Below are 19,360 nucleotides of genomic sequence, written 5' to 3' on the forward strand. Positions count from 1 at the left end.
TGGTTCCAAGCTTGCTGACACTACAAAATTCCCACTTAGCACTCACTAAATGTTTCTCTTATGAAGATTTGGAGTAGTGTTGGGGCACCAGCACTGGACAGAAGCCTCTCCTCCACTCCTAATACTAGGAGAATTTGGGATTAAGAAATCCATTCAAGGACTGGAAGGCATTTCCAGACTCAAGTCCAGTTGCCTCATTGGATCCCAATTTCATTCCTACCCTTCTGGAGTCCCTACCTAGGCAGTCCATAGAAACTCTACATTCCTTTCATTTTAGTTTTCTTGTGGTTAGGATGACAGCCATTCATTAGTTCCTCAAACTGGATCCCAAGAAAACTCCCTCTCCCAAGCTACTTTGGAAGGTCATAAAAACAACCTCAACTTGGATAGTACATAGATGGTCCACCAACACAACAAATATGTATAATGTCGACTTAGCTACCTATTGCCAAAGTTGAAATCTGTGACTGCTTAAAATAAAAATTAAAAAAAAAAATATTGAAAACCAGTGGTTTGATTTTCTAAGTCCATTTCGGGCTTTAATTCCTCTTTTCAAAGAGGACATGGAAAAATAAGATGAATGAAAATACTACAGCTTTCTATATAATGAAGCAACAGAGTAGCTCCTTTTGCAGCTGTGGTCAGGTCACCCTATGTCTAAGGTATCATCTAATCGTAGCTTTCACATTCAGGGAGATTCATAACTGCGACATTCTGCTGTCCCAGCTCACTGTTGCTCTTTTTTTATTTATCCAACTCATATATCTAAACATTCCATTAAAACAGGACATCGTCTGTTCCTCTCATTTCTGAAAGGGCACCACACACAACAGAGGGAGATTCCTGAAGCTACATTTTTCAGAAACCATTATCAGAGCTGAGATGTTGGTTATCAGTTTATTTCTTAATACTTTACTTGTAATCATCTCTCTCTTTGCCCTCTTTGCCAGAAGCAATTTGCCCTGGTCAAAATATTTGGTCCAAAGGTGGTCTCAGCAGAAAATAAAATATTCCCCCCATAAGGAGAATGCTTGTCAGTAAGCATTTGAGCTTCCGTGACCTAAAAGATATTAGTGCTTGCTAACTATGAACTTGGTGAATTATAGGGAAAGGTCTGCCAAACTATGATTACTCCTTAAGTTAATTTCCAGGCTGTTTATTATTTTAACCCTTTGTGGTTTAGACTTTAATAAAAAGTTGGCTGCCTGCAGACACAAATCCCTAGAACAAATTCTCCATTTTACATTTAAAATGATGACAACGGGATATTATAAAATCAATGTAAAAAAGTTGATAGCCTCAATTTGGCTATATCTACATTAGACAGACCACTCTCAGTGTAACACCTAGAGAGTTTGCAGTACTCTACCAGTCTCCGCTACAGGAGAGAGTCAAGCAAAGGCCTATCCATTCAATTCCTAGCTTGGGCAGTAGCTCACAAATGGAAGGCAATCTGCTACAAATCAAAACTCACCCGTGCTGGGCAGCAGTGGATTGGGAGAGAGTTACGGGCAGAAACTCGAGTTTACTGCATGGAAGGCAGCAATGGTAAACCACTTCTGTATTTTTACCAAGCAAACTCTATGGATACACTACCAGAATGATTGCAGATGGAGAGCAGGGCATTCTGGGAGAGATGTGTCCGTGGTGTCGCTATGGGTCGGAAACAACTTGATGGCATATGACAAGACAAAACATAAGATACAACTAAGAATATGTAGAGATAATTTCATTAACTTCATCATGTGCCTTGTTTGCCAATCAAGAATTTTCATATTTTTAAGAAAAAAAAATCATGTTAGCTCCCCAAACTTTAAGCAGAATATGTGGAACAAAGGATTTTTTATTTCAAATTGAATTCTCAAGCACAGCTCTTGATAGTTCTGGCAACTCAGATTGACACCTGTTGCCCAGGTGTCCTGATGACCTTGAACACAGTCTCTTTTCTAGGAATCTAAGGAAGCACTTAGGGTTAGAAAAGTTGAAATGAAACCTTCAGTCATGTAGACATGATAACTAAAGAATTTCAGAAGCAAAATTTGGGTCATTTTTTAAATCTTTTTGTCACAACCCTCACATTCAGTCTTTAAATCAATCAATCAATTGTATTTATTGAGCACTTATTGTATGCAGAGTACTGTACTAAGTGCATGGGAGAGTAAAATAAAACAGAGTTAGTTGATGAATTACCTGCTCACAGTGCGTTTACAATCTAGAAGGTGAGGCAAATATTAATATAATTGTGAGGCTGAATTTGGAATGAATAAAACATGCAAATCCAAGTGCCAGCAGGACACAGAAGGGAGAGGAAGAAGAGGAAATGAAAGTCTCTTAGAGGAAACTTTTATTAATAAAACTTTGAAGGTGGACAGAGTGATTTTTGGTTGGCTATGGAGAGAGAGGGAGTTCCAGGTCAGAGGCAGAATGTGAATGTGGGATCAGAGGCACGATACACTGAGGTAGTATGGGGCACCAGCTTTGGACAGAAGCCTCTCCTCCACTCCTAATACTAAGAGAGTTTGGGATTCAGAAATCCATTCAAGGACTGGAAGGCATTTCCAGACTCAAGTCCAATTGCCTCAGTGGGTTCCAATTTCATTCCTACCCTTCCGGGATCTCTACCTAGGCAGTCCATAGACACTCTAGATTCCTTTCATTTTAGTTACACTGAGTAGATTGGCATTAGAGGAGGGAAGTATGCAGGCTGGGTTGCACTAGGAAATCAGGGATATAAGGCAATTGAGTGCTTAAAATTCAGAGGTCAGGAGTTTCTGTTTGATGTAAAGGTAGATGGGCAATCACTGGAGTTTTTCAAGGAGTGGAGAAACTTGGAGTAAATGGTTTTGTAGAAAAATGGTCCAGGCAGCAGAGTGAAGTGTGGGTTGTCTCTATCTGTTGCCCAATTGTACTTTCCAAGTGCTTAGTACAGTGTTCTGCACACAGTAGGCGCTCAATAATAGGATTGAATGAATGAATGAATGGATTGAAGTGGGAGACACAGAAGCCAAGGAGATCAATAAGAAAGGAGGCTGATTCGGTAATAATAATAATAATAATGTTGGTGTTTGTTAAGCCCTTACTATGTGCAGGGCACTGTTCTAAGCTCAGCAATAAAGGCAGGATAGGAAAAATATTTGGATTAACATGGTAGCAGTTTGGATACATTGGATAGTACAGATTCTAGCAATGTGGAGGTTGGACTGATAGGATTTGTTGACAAATTGAATATGTGAGTTGAGTGAGAGAGATGAGTCAACAATAATGCCAAAGTTACAGACTTATGAGACATGGAGGATGGTGGTGCTGTATACAGTGACAGGAAAGAAGTAGGAGGACAGGGTTGGATGGGAAGACTAGGAGTTCTGTTCTAGATATGTTAAATTTGAGTTGCTGGCAGGTCATTCAAGTATAGATGTTCTGAAGGCAGAAGGAAATGCGGGACTGCAAAGAAGGAGAGAGATCAGGGTTGAAGAGTAGAATTGAGCATCAATTCCCAGATCTCCAATTGCTGTTCCTCTGCTCCAGCAAAAAAAAAAAAAAAAAGTCCTGATCTGTGGTTTAAACCTATTTATTGTATGTTTCCACCTGGCCTACCTGTTTTCTTTTCTCTCTTTGCTCTTCCTAAAATCAGGGCCACACTAACTGAAGTTTAGCCCCACAAGCTGGACCATATAGTGCCCCCCCACCTTCTACATTAATAATAATAATAATAATGTTGGTATTTGTTAAGCACTTTCTATATGCAGAGCACTGTTCTAAGCTCTGAGGTATACAGGATAATCAGGTTGCCCCACATGAGGCTGTCTTAATCCCCATTTTACAGATGAGGTAACGGAGGCACAGAGAAGTTAAGTGACTTGCCCACAGTCACACAGCTGACAAGTGGCAGAGCCGGAATTCGAACCCATGACCTCTGACTCGCAAGCCCATGCTCTTTCACTGAGCCACACTGCTTCTCTCTCCATGATATCATTACAACACCATTGGCCTGAGTGGTGGCAAAGATGTAGAGGAGTTGTGAGCCTCCACACCAGTAGAAGCTGGAAGGAATGAGAAGGGAAGGAGGGAACAAGAATCAAAATGTTCCCCCGCCATGAACGAATAATGTTTCCTGAAATCCTCTTTTCCCCACTCATTCTGCACGTTTCACTATGAAAGAGGTTTCAGGGTGAGGGATAGAGGGGAACGAGGAGTCCTCTCTTGCCTAAATTCATAGTGACACAGTGACACAATAGTAGCAGGGTGGCACCCCATGAGAAAAGACCCACACATCTGGTAAGCAAGAATAACATTTCAACTGCTTGAACATCAAAATCACACTACTTCACAGAATCTCTAGGTGCCTTTTCCTCTATCCAAATTGATACTGTACATATCCAAGCAATTATATTCTACTTCGACTACTGAAACAGCTTACCTGTGATCTCTCTACCTCTAACTTCTCTCATATTTCACAACAACGTCCAAATTCATTCAGTCATTCTTCCAATCGTATTTATTGAGTGCTTATTGTGCGCAGAGCACTGTACTAAGCACTTGGGAAGTACAATTCTGCAACAGATCTTTTCTCTAAGTAAAAACTCTGTCCAGATCTTCTCATTCCCACCATTCAAGGATGGTGTCATCTTTGAATCCACTCTCTCATTCACCCCACATATCCAGTTCATCATCGAAATCTGCCGGTCTCACCTTTACAACATCATCAAGATCCGCCCTTTCATCTCCATCCAAACCCCTACCTTGTTAGTGCAATCACTCATCATATCCTGACTGGTTTACTGCATCAGCATTCTCTCTGATTTCCCAATCTCCTGTCTCTTCCCACTTCAGTCTATACTTTCCTCTGCTGCCTGGATTGTCTTTCTACAGAAACACTCTAGGCATGTCACCCCGCTCCTCACAAATCTTCAATGGTTGCCTATCAACCTTCGTATCAAGCAAAAACTCCTCACTCTTGGCTTCAAAGCTCTCCATCACCTGCCCCCTCCTACCTCACCTCCCTTCTCTCCTTCTGAGCCCGGACTTCACACTCCGCTCCTCTGGTGCTAAACTTCTCACTGTGTCTCGTTCTTGTCTGTCCCACTGTCGACCCCTGGAATGCCTCCATCCTACCTCTGGCCTGGAATGCCCTCCCTCCTCACACCTGCCAATGTAGCACACTTCCCTCTTCAAAGGCATCCTGAAAGCTCACCTCCTCCAGGAGGCCTTACTTGATTGAACCCTCCTTTTCTCCTGCTCCCTTTCCCCTCCCCATCGCCCTGACTCGCTACCATTGGTCTACCCCCCTCCCCATATGTACATGTTTATAATTATAATTATATTCATTTTTATTAATGAGATGTACATTTATATAATTATATTTATTTATAATGATTTACTGATGCCTCTTTACTTGTTTTTATGTCTGTCTCCCCTTTTCTAGACTGTGAGTCCAGTGTGGGTGGGGATTGTCTCTATTTGTTTCTGAATTGTACTTCCCAAGTGCTTAGTACAGTGGTCTGCACAAAATAAGTGCTCAATAAATATGATTGAATAAATGAATGAATGTATACATCCATATAACTCACTGTCTATCCTAACTGTAATCTATTTTAACTTAGAGAAGCAGCGTGGCACAGTGGAAAGAACATGGGCTTGGGAGTCAGAGGTCATGGGTTCGAATCCTGGCTCTGCCACTTGTCAACTGTCAGCGCTTAACAAATACCAACATTTTTATGAACAGTTAGGGTAGTGATTAGCACCTATTCGTGTTTAATCACTATTCCTCTTCTCCCCAGGGCCCTGATAATAACTAAGTATGATAATGAAGGTATTTGTTAAGCACTTACTATGTGCCCAAGCACTGTTCTAAGCAGAGGGGTACTAATAATAATAATGATGGCATTTGTTAAGCGCTTACTATGTGCAAAGCACTGTTCTAAGCCCTGGGGGGATACAAGGTGATCAGGATGTCCCACGTGGGGCTCACAGTCTTCATCCCCATTTTACAGATAGAAGCAGCGTGGCTCAGTGGAAAGAGCACGGGCTTTGGAGTCAGGGCTCATGAGTTCGAATCCCAGCTCTGCCACTTGTCGGCTGTGTGACTGTGGGCAAGTCACTTCACTTCTCTGTGCCTCAGTTCCCTCATCTGTAAAATGGGGATTAAGACTGTGAGCCCCACGTGGGACGACCTGATTCCCCTGTGTCTACCCCAGCGCTTAGAACAGTGCTCGGCACATAGTAAGCGCTTAACAAATACCAACATTATTATTATTATTATTATTACAGATGAGGGAACTGAGGCACCGAGAAGTCAAGTGACTTGCCCAAAGCCACACAGCTGACAGGCGGCGGAGGTGGGATTTGAACCCAGGACCTCTGACTCCCCTGCCTGTGCTCTTTCCACTGAGCCACTCTGGGCAGATACAAGGTAATCAAAGTTGTCCTATGAGGGGCTCAGAGCTTAATCCCCATTACAGATGAGGCAATTGAGGCACAGAGAAGTTAAGTGACTTTCCCAAAGTCACACAGCTGATAAGGAGTAAAAGGTTTTAAAGGGAACTCTCGTGGATATGTAATTAATTTATCTCTGTATCAATTACCTCATCTGTAAAATGGGGATTATATGCGTGTTATCCCCTCTGTCCCTTAATATTGAGAACCCTGAGGCACAATGACTGCATCTGCACTGATTATCTTGTATCTCCTCCAGGGCTAAATACAGTGCTTGACACAATTAAGCACTTAAATTCCAATGTATGGCTATTTCTATGCAGGCTTCTCTGTCTTTGCATTCCATTCTCTGCGATTTTTAAGGGGAGTTTTCTCTTTCAGAGGCAGATGGGTCTGCATGGGCTCTTTGCAGTGACCAATTTTCAGAGAACTACAACCTTCATGTTGGTATATTCATTTGGAAATTAGGAGCTCAGAGGAGAAGCAGCCTGACTCAGTGGAAAGAGCAAGGGCTTGGCAGTCAGAGGTCATGGGTTCTAATCATAACTCCTCTGCTTGTTAGCTGTGTGACTTTGGGCAAGTCACTTAACTTCTCTGTGCCTCAGTTACCTCATCTGGAAAATGGAGATTAAGACTGTGAGTCCCACGTGGGACAACCTGATCACCTTGTATCTCTCTCCCTCCCCCTGCCCCCCAGCGCTTAGGACAGTACTTGGAATGTAGTAAGCGCTTAGCAAAATGCCATCATTATTATGAAACCAAGGCCTTGTTTTTAAACTTTTTGACTCCCTCACTCAATCCAGCTCTGCCTAAAACAACTTCTAATTGTACTTTCTTCCTGAATTTTCTGTCTCCTATTTACTCTTTATGTCTTTCAATCAATAAGTCACAGTTATTAAGCATTTACTATGTGCTTGGCACTATATTAAGCACTTGGGAAACTACAGTATAAAAGAGCTGGTCGATAAGTTCCAAAGACTACAAGGAGTTTACACTATAGAGACTTTTCTTCTGCAGCAAATACTTCTTAGTTTCACCAATCCAGATCCCTTCTCCTTAAAAATCCCTCCTAAATATCATCATCTCCAAATAATCCTGAATAATCCCGTATCTTCTCCTCTTCAGTCTCCTGAGCAGGCATACGCGAATCCATCCATTTACATAATATTAATTTGCCTTTGTGTTCTTGCTTTAATTATTCCATTCTAATCTTACTTTTTAAAATATTTTAAATTTGGCAAATTGTGTTTGTTTGTTCCCCCCCGTTTTATTTGGCCAATCCTGAAAGGACCAGAGCCAGATGGGCTCCAGTTTCTTTTGGTTAGCTCAGATCAAGGCTCTTAGCCACAGGACAGCATTGCAGAGTCATGGCTTTCAGTGATAGCTTATCTACTGATGCTAAATATGGAGAAACCACAGAAAAATTAATGGTTCATCAAACATTTCTCAAGCACTCAAAACTCAAACCCACAAATTTCTTTAATGAACAGGCTGAAAAAAAAGGGAAAGTGAAAGCAAATCCTACAGCTTGCAAACCACTAGATATTCGTACCTAATACCTGATGCCTATATAAATACCACTACAAATGTATGAACAAATTTTCTGAAACGCATAGGCAAATTCTATGTTGCAGATGTAAAAATAATAAATTTCCTAATTCCCCCAAGTCCCAGGGATCTAGTCCCAGGAAAACCCTGAACACTTCCATAGCCCAGTTCTGAAAACTGGAATCTTACCTTTAACTTCTTTTGCATCTTGAAAGTGCCTCGCACAATCATCCTGCCACTAGAAAAGTTCAGTAAATGTCTGCAATTATGCTAGTGGAGCTTTTCTACAATAATCAGAAGCAGCGTGGCTCAGTGGAAAGAGCAAGGGCTGGGGAGTCAGAGGTCATGGGTTCAAATCCCAGGCTCAGCTGCTTGTCAGCTGTGTGACTTTGGGCAAGTCACTTAACTTCTCACTTCTCTGTGCCTCAGTTACCTCATCTGTAAAATGGGCATTAAGACTGTGAGCCCCAAGTGGGACAACCTGAGCACCTTGTATCCTCCCCAGTACTTAGAACAGTGCTTTGCACATAGTAAGCACTTAACAAATACGATTATTATTATTATTATTAAAATAGAGCAGAACTTTGTTAGTCATGTGCCAATAATTTAAGCACTTTTGGAAAGATCTTCTTATGTGCAAAATTGAAGTGGTTAAATTACCTTACCTCAACTAAATAATACAGTAAGGCACATCCATTTCCCTTTGTTCAACTCTCATCCCCATTTGATGTTTCAGTGCTCATAATTATAGTAATGACTGGAGTAAAAGGCAAAGAGGCTGGATGGACAGGGAGAAAATTTGGAGAAACAGGGAGCACAAGACAAACTATAATAAAGGAACCAGTTATGCAATGACTCTTTTCCCTCTCATTTACCTTAATAACAGATGTCTCAGCCCTGGGTGGAGGGCTCTGAACCTGTGCTGCTGCCGCCATATTTGCAATAGTGCTGAGGTGGTTCATCTGGCTCATGGCCATGGTAACAGATGCTGGAGGTAGGCTCACAGGAATTAGGGGATGGGGCATCATCATAAAAGGAAGTTCCAGTCCTACAAACAATAAAATAAAATGAAAATATTATGCAAATATATTTATATGCATATATTTGTATACCTAGTGAAAACTACTTTACAGAGTTATATCTAGTTGGATGGCACCATAAATAAAAATATTGCAGCATATATTTTAATATTTCACAATAACAAAGTCAAAGAGTAGAGAAAGCTGTCTTCTAAGTATGTGTATTTCCTACACAGAACAATTAGCATTATTTATATCTGGATAAAAAATACACTTCTAAGTTTTCAATTAGTTGCCATTATCAAATACAGTGGTAGAGTTGTCATTTATTATATTGAATATGAATTATTGCCAGGTGCTTGATTAAATTACTATTTTCCATGAATTTTAAAACTTTGATGAAATATAATTTCTTTATTAATTAAATTAACCTGAAAAATAACCCAAATATATTATTCTACCCATTTAAAGACAAAGCATTTAGATTTTCAATCAATCAATCAACCAATGGGTTTTATTAAGTGCTTACTGTTTACAGAATACTGTACTAAGCACTTGGAAAAGTACATCCAATAGACCGGTTAGACATGATCCTTGCCTACCAAGAGTTTTCTGTCTAGAGCAGGAGATACACTATAAAATGAATTACAGAAAGGGGAAAAGACAGAGTGTAGAGTTATGTTCATTATCTACTGTGAGGCTGAAGGTAGAGTGAATAATAAGTGGCATAGATCTAAATGTCTAGATAATGCAGAAGGGTGGGTGGAAAGGACAAAGGAGGACTTAGTCAGGGAAGGCCTCTTTAAAGCAATGTGATTTTAGGAGGGCTTTGAAGTTGGAGAGAGTGAAGCTCTGTTGGATATGATGGGAGAGGGAGTTCTGGGCCAGAGGGAGCATATGGGTAAGAGGTTGGCAGCAGGATATAAAAGAGCAAAGTCAAGAGAACGGGTATTGGTGTTAGAGGGAAGTGTGTGAGCTGGGTTGTACTAGTAATAGATCAATTAGGCAAGGTAGCAGTGGGAGAACTGACTGGGTATCTTGAAAATGATGTCAAGGAGTTTCTCTTTTGAGGCAGAAGTGAATGAGTGATATTGGAGGGGTTTTATTTTAAGGAGTGGGGAGTTATGGATTGAACTGAATTAAACTACCAATCCAGACAGCAGAATGAAGTATGGACTAGAATGGGAGGACAGGAGGCAGGGAGGTCAGCAAGGAGGCTTCACATGATGCCAGACACTTTGTTTTAACTATCGTGTTAGTGCTGATAGATGTCAGCCGTACCATTTGGCAGAAGATGGTTCTGCTGATGAGGGTTGAGAGGATGACTAAGAGGAAGATTATGCTGTCCAGGCAAGCTGGGGTGGTTAACAGAGGCCTGTGATCCTTGGGTTGGGGGAGACTGAAGTTTTTCCTTATCCCAAGAACCATCACAGCTTCCTGTGGGAATGAATATAAATTATTTGGATACAGGAAGATTCCAAATTGGCAACAACTAAATTTGCAATAAAGGTCACCAATTTAACACATTTTCAGGTAGATTAGTTTTTTTTCTAGCAGAGGAATTGATATGAGGGTCACTTTTTTTGTTCTTTCAATTTGAAACATTTAATTTAACCAATTTGCAGGCAGGTAAAAACTGCAAAATCTATTTGGAACAATAGTGATTTTATAATATTCTTAGTCCTCATAAACAGTTGTGTTCTTTTAATTCCTATCACTTTAGAGTATGTTAAAAATGAAATTCATTTGAATAAGTAGACAGGAAGAGTATCTTCGCTGAATTAAAACTCTCAGGTCACTTAAACTCAATGTTATTTTCTTGCAAAACTCCACATTCGAGAAAAGCTTGCATTTCAGTAAGTATCACATATTAATTGTGGTATTTCCTAACCGCTTACTATGTAACAAACACTGTACTTAGTGCTTGGATAGAGCCAAGATAATCAGGTCTGGCACTGTCCCTGTCACACATAGAGCTCCCAGTCTATGGGGGAAGGAGAATGGGTATTTTATCCCCAATTTACAGGTGAGGTAACTTAAAATGGAGAGGTAAAGGAAGCTGCCCAAGGGTATGCAGCAGGCAAATGATGGAGCTGGGCTTTCCACCCGACTTCCAGGACCATGCTCTTTCTACTAGACCATGTACCCAACTATTTCTTCTGACACTGAACTGCATTGCATTATATACCCAACAGTCAATTCCATAACAACATTTAAGTAAAAATGCATAATGAAAATATGGGCTGGGGCAGAATCGAGTGTACCACTGAATACATGTATTTTAAAATGTGCAAAAATAATGGCATTTCACACTGTTCAAACTTGTTTTTAGATACTGGTATTTAGGCAGCAGCCATAATTTACTCTTTCTGAGTGGGTTATGAGAGTTAGCTCTGGAAGCATTAAATTGTAATATCACAGTGTTCTATGTGGGCTTTTATTTAATTTTTATATATCAAAACTACTGAACTTTTAATTCCAAACTATTAAAAAATGGTATGAATGTGATAAATGATTGGTTGAATATTAATTAGTATTTGCAGCACTTTGGCAGTAAATCATACACTTAGGGAGGCACGCATACTAGGATACTCTTGGTCTAATATTAAGTGACTGAGTGACAATAACAGCTTCATTTATCATAAGGCGTGATTGTAAGTCCTAGGTGGAATCAGATTATTTAACAATGATTTTTCTTTCTACTGAAGAACAGGTATTTGTGTGAGATTGAAAGGTATTAGACTGTAAGCTCATTGTAGGCAGGCAATGTATCTACCAACCCTATTCTAGTGTATCTATAAAAGATCTGCTATAAAGGGCTTAGTGTATTGGTCTGCACTCAGTAAGTGCTCAGTAAATATATGCCTGATTGATTAATTAAACTAAAACATGTAAATATATATATACCATTAACCGTACCTTTGCCCAACAAAATCTCCTAGAACTGTGCTTAAATGGAAAAAGAGAAGTCAATATTGAGGACCTACAATCCTACCTAGACTCTGCCTAGAACTAATCAATTAATGGAATTTATTAAGCATGTACTGTGTGCAAAGCACTGAGTACAATACAACAGAGTTGACAGCCACGTTTCCGGCCAAACAGTAGCATAGAACATGTAAAAGTGAAATGAATTAATTCCCTTCCAATATCTATTTTTTCCTTGTATGTTGCACATTATTAGCATCAGATTCAATATAAATTTTTAGGGCTTAAGCAATGGCAGAATAACTGTCCCTGGAATTTCAAGTACCTACAAAAATACCAAGACACAATAATTCCTGCCCCTGCGAAACTTGTACTCTATCACAGGAGACAGTAAACAAGTAAAGAATGAAACACTTCTTTATGAAAATATTAAAGACAATTTAAAATTCCAATTTGCAACATCTTTCTGAAAATCATTATTCGACATAATTTTGTTGGATAATGTGGACTGTTGGATACAATGGATACGGATTTTCACAATACCTTTTGAAAATGTAATAAAATTTAACGTTCTGATGATGAGTACTATTATTTTCTTTTTAAAACTATATGTTTATATGATTTGAAGAGAAAACAGTTTAGTTGGAAAAAATCCAATTTAAATCCTTTACTCTATTAAAAACCGGATAGTAAAATCTGTACTATAAAGTTTTTAATGGCAAAAGCATATTTATTACCATGAATTTTGCCATCTACTTCATGAAGACAGCTAGGGCTCAATATAAATTCAAACTCATTAGCTCAATATTGTCTGGATTCCAATGTAATTTTTTTTAAGTAGGTAATGAAAACTCAATTCAAATTCTTTAGCAATCAAACCAAGCAATTTTATTAAACAACAAAAGAATCAATTAAAACAGATATTATTACTTTTTATTTTATAAAAAAAGGACATTATTTAGAAAGAGCTTACACTTAAATGCTGAGATAGCAAATCAAAGTCATTTCTCTAGATTGGTCCTGCCCTATGATGATTATGCATTACCTTATGTTGTATAAAGTCGCAAACCACATTTCTGTATTCATAAGCTAGAATTTTAAAGATGTGCACTGCAAGCAGGGTTCAGGGGTAAACATTTGTTATTTTGATCAACAAATCATCATTAACATCAAATGTTCATACATGTCGAAAATTCATATTTTTTGCGTTGAACTTATATACCTAACAGTTAATTTTGCTTAACCTTATCTCTTTTGTAAAATGTGAAGAACATAAACCAAGGGTTATCAAATGATCCACCTTTGAATAAGATCTACCCTGAATTGCCTTAAGTGTCACTGAAGTCATTAACTTTATTTATAGAGCTGGGATTAGAACCCAGGTCATCGTGATTCCTAGACCAATGCTCTACTGACTAGGCCATGCTGCTTCTCATGCTTATTGGGAAAGTACAAGTGGACTTGGTAGACATGTTCTCTGCCCACAACCAACTTCCATAACTGCCACCCAAAAATGAATAGAGGACCCGGAGAAACACAGCCTGATGTCCACTGGTCCCAGCTTTCTTCTGCAGACATGAAAGCTCTGTCTCAACAGTAAATGCTCTCATAATATCCCCACTGGTTTACCGCATTGCCTCCTTTCTGATCTCCCATCCTCCTATCGCCTTCCGCTTCAGCTACGCTGCCTGGATTATCTTTCTGAAGAAATGCTCGGGGATGTCACTCTCCTCCTCAAAAATCTCCAGCAGTTGCCTATCAACTTTCGCGTGAAGCAAAAACTCGTCATTATTGGCTTCAAAGTTCTCCATTATCTTTCCCCCTCCTACCTCACCTCCCTTCTCTCCTCCTACAGCCTAGCCCGTACATTTCACTCCTCTGCTGCTAACCTCCTCAGTGTGCCTCGTTCCCACCTGTCCCGCAGGCAACCCTTGGCCCACGTCCTACCTCTGACCTGGAATGCCCTCCCTCCTCACATCAGCCAAACTAACTCTCTTCCCCTCTTCAAAGCCATACTGAGAGCTCACCTCCTTCAGGCCTTCCCAGAATGAGCCCTCCCTTTCCCTCTGCTCCTTCTCCCTTTCCCATTAACCTACTCCCTCCCTCTGCTCTACCCCCTTCTGCTCCCCACAGCACTTCTATATATCTGTACATATTTATTGCTCTATTTATTTTATTAATGATGTGCATTCATCTATGATTCTGTTTATCTATTTTGATGGTAGTAATGCTGCCTCCTTGTTTTGTTCTGTTGTCTGTCTCCCCCTTCTAGACTGTGATCCCACTGTTAGGTAGGGATTGTCTCTGTCTGTGGCCAAATAGTACTTTCCAAGTGCTTAGTTCAGTGCTCTGCACACAGTAAGCACTCAATAAATACTATTGTATGAATGAATGAATGAAACGTCACTGATTAATTGATTGATTATTTTATCCCTACCAATATTTATTAAGCACTTACTATAAAAATGATCCTACACTGAATACTAAAGTACAATAGAGCCCTTATCCTTATAAGTTTAAGTGGGTAGAGATGAACAACATTGATAATGGAAGAATGCAATGGAAGCATAATAGACATAAACTGATATAAAACTGTAAAGTTATTAACTGTCTAATAAAAAATACTTGGGTCATCCTCAAGTATTTCACCATTCCAGGCAACTGTTCTGGGTTTCAAATTACTGCAACCTTCCTGATGTTCTAAGAGCTGAAGAGGAAAGATTCTGCTCATTCTCCCAATCTGGCAAGTTGGGAACTCTGGAAAAAACAATCAATCAATTAATCAACAAATGGTATTTATTGAGCTCTTACTGTGCACAGAGCACTGGACTGAGCACTTGGGAAAGTACTGTACAATAGACTTTGTAGATACAATCCATGCCCATGAAGATCTTACAGTTTAAAAGGGGAGACAAACACTGAAATAAAGTACAGATAAGGGGAAATGGCAGAATATAAAGATATATGTACACAGGTGCTATGGAGCTGGTACAGCATATCCAGGTGCTTAACGGATACAAACTCAAGTGCACAGTGAACGCAGAAGGGAAGACGAGTACTGGAAGTGAGAATTTAGGAAAGGACTATACCTTTCACTGTCCCACATACAGAGTCCCATGACCCCAGCTCTTCTTTGATAAAGAAATGACAGTGCCGCAGGCAAGGATCTGAACAGCTATCTCATGCTGGGCCTGACATCTCATCAGGAGCACTGCCTCCTGAAGATCCAATGCAGTGCACTAAGTGAACTTAGTAGGGCTTTGAATATGAGAAAGGTAATTAATTAGTGGTCTGTTGGTAATAAAGGAGGAGGGAGTTCCAGGACAGAAGGAGGACATGGACAAGAGCTGGGTGGCAAGACTGCTGAGATTCAAATTGAAAAAGTAGGTTGATGTAAGAAAAACTAAGTGTGCGAGCTGGATTGTAGTAGGAGATCAGCGAGGTAAGATAGGAAGGAGAGAGTTGATTGGGTGTCTTAAAGCTGATGATAAGGAGTTGCTATTTGATGCAGGGGTGGATGGAAAACCACTAAAGGTTTTTGAAAAGTGGGGATATGTAGACTGAATAGTTTTCATAAAAATGATCTCGGCAGCGGAGTGAAGTATGGACTAGAGAAGGGAGAGAGAGGAGGTAAAAAGAGAATGAGCAATGCTTGGATCAGTAAGACTGCAAGTCAAACCTCACCCACCCCCCAGTCCAGTTGAGAAGTGGTCTTACCCATAGAGGGAACCCCAGTGTGATTTAGGGTGCAGCTGGCTTAGCTAGAGAGCACAAAGACCACGAGACAAACTCCGAGTTTTAAACAGGAGAGAAGCGGTATGGCCTAGTGGATAGAGCACTGGCTTGAGAGTCAGAAGGACCTGTATCCTAATCCCCTGGGGCAAGTCACTTTACTTCTCTGGGCCTCTCAGTTGCCTTCTCAACTAATAATAATAATAATAATAATGTTGGTATTTGTTAAGCGCTTACTATGTGCCGAGCACTGTTCTAACGCTGGGGTAGACACAGGGGAATCAGGTTGTCCCACGTGGCGCTCACAGTCTTAATCCCCATTTTACAGATGAGGGAACTGAGGCACAGAGAAGTTAAGTGACTTGCCCACAGTCACACAGCCGACAAGTGGCAGAGTTGGGATTCGAACTCATGAGCCCTGACGCTCAACTGTCAAATGGGGATTGAGACAGGGACTGTGTTCAACTCAGTTGGCTTCTTTGTATCTGCCCCAGCACTTAGTACGGTGCCTGCCACATAGACTGCTCTCTAAGGTCACCCACGACCTCCTTCTTGCCAAATTCAATGGCTCCTACTCTATTCTAATCCTCCTTGACCTCTCAGCTGCCTTTGACACTGTTGACCATCCCCTTCTCCTCCACACCTTATCTCACCTTGGCTTCACAGACTCCGTCGTCTCTTGGTTCTCCTCTTATCTCTCTGGCCATTCATTCTCGGTCTCCTTCTCAGGCTCCCCTCCCCCTCCCATCCTCTAACCAAAGGACTTCCTCAAGGGTCAGTTCTTGGCCCTCTTCTGTTCCCCATATACACTCATTCCCTTAGTGAACTCATTCGCTCTCACAGCTTCAACTATCATCTCTTTGCAGATGACACACAGATCTATATCACTGCCCCTGTCCTCTCCCCCTCCCTTCAGGCTCGTTTCTCCTCCTGCCTCCAAGACGTTTCTACCTGGATATCTGCCCGCCACCTAAAACTCAACATGTCCAAAACTGAGCTCCTCATCTTCCCTCCCAAGCCCTGTCCTCCTCCTGACTTCCTTATCACTGTGGATGGTACAACCATCCTTCCCGTCTCTCAGGCCAGCAACCTTGGTGTCATCTTTGACTCGGCTCTCTCATTCACCCCACACATCCAATCCGTCACCAAAACCTGCCGGTCTCACCTTTATAATATCGCCAAGATTCGCCCTTTCCTCTCCACCCAAAGGGCTATCTTACTATTATGGGCTCTCGCAATATCCCGGCTGGATTATTGTGTCAGCCTTCTCTCTGATCTCCCTTCCTCCTCTCTCTCCCCGTTCCAGTCTATTCTTCACTCCGCTGCTTGGCTCATCTTCCTGCAGAAACTCTCTGGGCATGTCACTCCCCTTCTTAAAAACCTCCAGTAGTTGCCTATCAACCTCAGTATGAAACAAAAACTTCTCACTCTAGGCTTCAAGGCTCTCCATCACCTTGCCACGTCCTACCTCTCCTACCTTCTCTCTTTCTACTGCCCACACCATAGTCTCCGCTCCTCTGCCGCCCACCTCCTCACCGTCCCCCGTTCTCGCTTATCCCGCCGTTGACCCCTGGGCCACGTCCTCCCATGGTCCTGGAATGCCCTCCCTCCTCACCTCTGCCAAACTAATTCTCTTCCCCTCTTCAAAATCTTACTTAAAGCTCACCTCCTCCAAGAGGCCTTCCCAGACTGAGATCCCCCTTTTCCCTCTGCTCCCTCTGCTCCCACTCTACCCCCCCCACCTCTCCTCAGCTAAGCCCTCTTTTGCCCCCTTTCCCTCTGCTCCTCCCCCTCTCCCTTCCCCTCGCCTCAGCACTGTAATCATCCACTCAACTGTATATATTTTCATTAACCTATTTATTTTGTCAATGAGATGTACATCGCCTTGATTCTATTTATTTGCTATTGTTTTAATGAGATGTTCATCCCCTTGATTCTATTTATTGCTATTGTTTTTGTCTGTCTCCCCCGATTAGACTGTAAGCCCATGAAAGGGCAGGGACTGTCTCTATCTGTTACCAATTTGTACGTTGCAAGTGCTTAGTACAGTGTTCTGCACATAGTAAGCGCTCAATAAATACGAATGAATGAATGAATGAATAGTAAGAGCTTAACAAATTCCACAATTATTATTAGTATTATTTATTATTAAGCCCTTAAACAGAATATTTGCACTTAACACAGAGGATACAACCTAGAGAAATGTAAAACAGCGACAGCACGCTGAGATGATTACTTACAACCTGCAGTGAGTACAGAGAATACAGGCTACAGATAGGCAGATCAGACACTGATAGGAGATTGATAATAATAATGTTTGTATTTGTTAAGCACTTTCTATGTGCAGAGCACTGTTCTAAGCACTGAAGTAGATACAGAGTAATCAGGTTGTCCCACGTAAGGCTGACAATCTTAATCCCCATTTTACAAATGAGGTAACTGAGGCACAGAGAAGTTAAGTGGCTTGCCCACAGTCACACAGCTGAAAAGTGGCAGAGTGGGGATTGATAGCCATCTTGGGTCTCCAGACAAGCCTCGGTGCACCTCGGATCTGGAACGCTTGATGATGGGGGGTCCTGGCGTCTCGGGTGATGTGTGTGCCCCAGGCAGGGACGAGCAGAACAGCTCAAGGGTGGCCAAGGTGTAAGCCCCCTTTTCTTCCACTCATCCTCCCCTCCGCGTTACCCTATTCACTCCCTTTGCTTAGCCACCCTCCGTCAGCACTTGTATATATATATGTACATATCTATAATTCGATTTATTTATTTTGATGTCTATTCACTTGTTTAGATGTCTGTCTCCCCCCCCCCCCCTTCTAGATTGTAAGCCCAGTGTGGGCAGGGATTGTCTCTCTTTATTGTTGAATTGTACTTTCCAAGGGCTTAGTACAGTGCTCTTCACATAGTAAGCACTCAATAAATAAATACAATTGAATGAATGGATGGAAAAGAAGGGGTGAGATCTGAAGATGTGAAAAAGAACTGATAAGATTTGGTGGCAAGCTGAATAAATGGAGATGAATTGAGGAAAATGACATAGTTATGGGGACAATGGTGGAGATGGTGCTGTTGTCTACAATGATGGCTAATTTGTGGGACGACAGGGTTTTTGAGTGTCAAAATGAGGAATTCCATTTTGGAAATGTTAACTATGAGGTGTCAGGGGAATATCCCAGTAGAAATATGTGAAGGCAGGGGGAAATGTAAGACTGCAAAGGAGAGAAGTCAGGTCTGAAGAGGTGGATTTGAGATGAATGACCCACATAGAGATAATAATGGTATTTGTTAAGCTCTTAGTATGTGCCAAGCACTGTTCTAAGCATTGGGGTATATACAAGGTAATCAGGTTGTCTCACATGGGGTTCACAGTCGTAATCCCCATTTTACAGATGAGGGAACTGAGGCACAGAGAAATTAAGTGACTTGCCCACAGTCACACAGCTGACAAGTGGCAGAGGCGGGAGTCGAACTCATGACCTCTGACTCCGAAGCCCAGGCTCTTTCCACTGAGCCATGCTGCTTCCCACTACCTCTGACTCCACTACCTCTGACTTCCAAGCCCCTGCTTTTTCCACTAAGCCATGCTGCTTCTCAGCGATGCTTCTCAGTTGATGCTGTAGGAATGAATGAGTCTCATTTGCATGGGGCCTCTGATCCAAGTGTCTGTCAGTTTCCCTGTTATGCCTTTGCACGTATTGTGTG

General features: G+C 41.3%; 1 protein-coding gene across 1 annotated transcript in view; it reads right to left on the reverse strand.

Annotated features, from left to right (window-relative positions):
- The window catches only part of DACH1 (dachshund family transcription factor 1), a 487,154-nt gene that overhangs the window by 153,809 nt on the left and 313,985 nt on the right, over nucleotides 1–19,360 (reverse strand). The window contains 2 exon segments of the mRNA XM_029055520.1: nucleotides 8,856–9,028; nucleotides 10,281–10,436. Of these exon segments, the coding sequence (XP_028911353.1) occupies nucleotides 8,856–9,028; nucleotides 10,281–10,436 (329 nt within the window).

This window comes from Ornithorhynchus anatinus, chromosome 2, assembly GCF_004115215.2.
Source record: "Ornithorhynchus anatinus isolate Pmale09 chromosome 2, mOrnAna1.pri.v4, whole genome shotgun sequence".
In the NCBI taxonomy this organism is placed as follows: Eukaryota; Metazoa; Chordata; class Mammalia; order Monotremata; family Ornithorhynchidae; genus Ornithorhynchus; species Ornithorhynchus anatinus.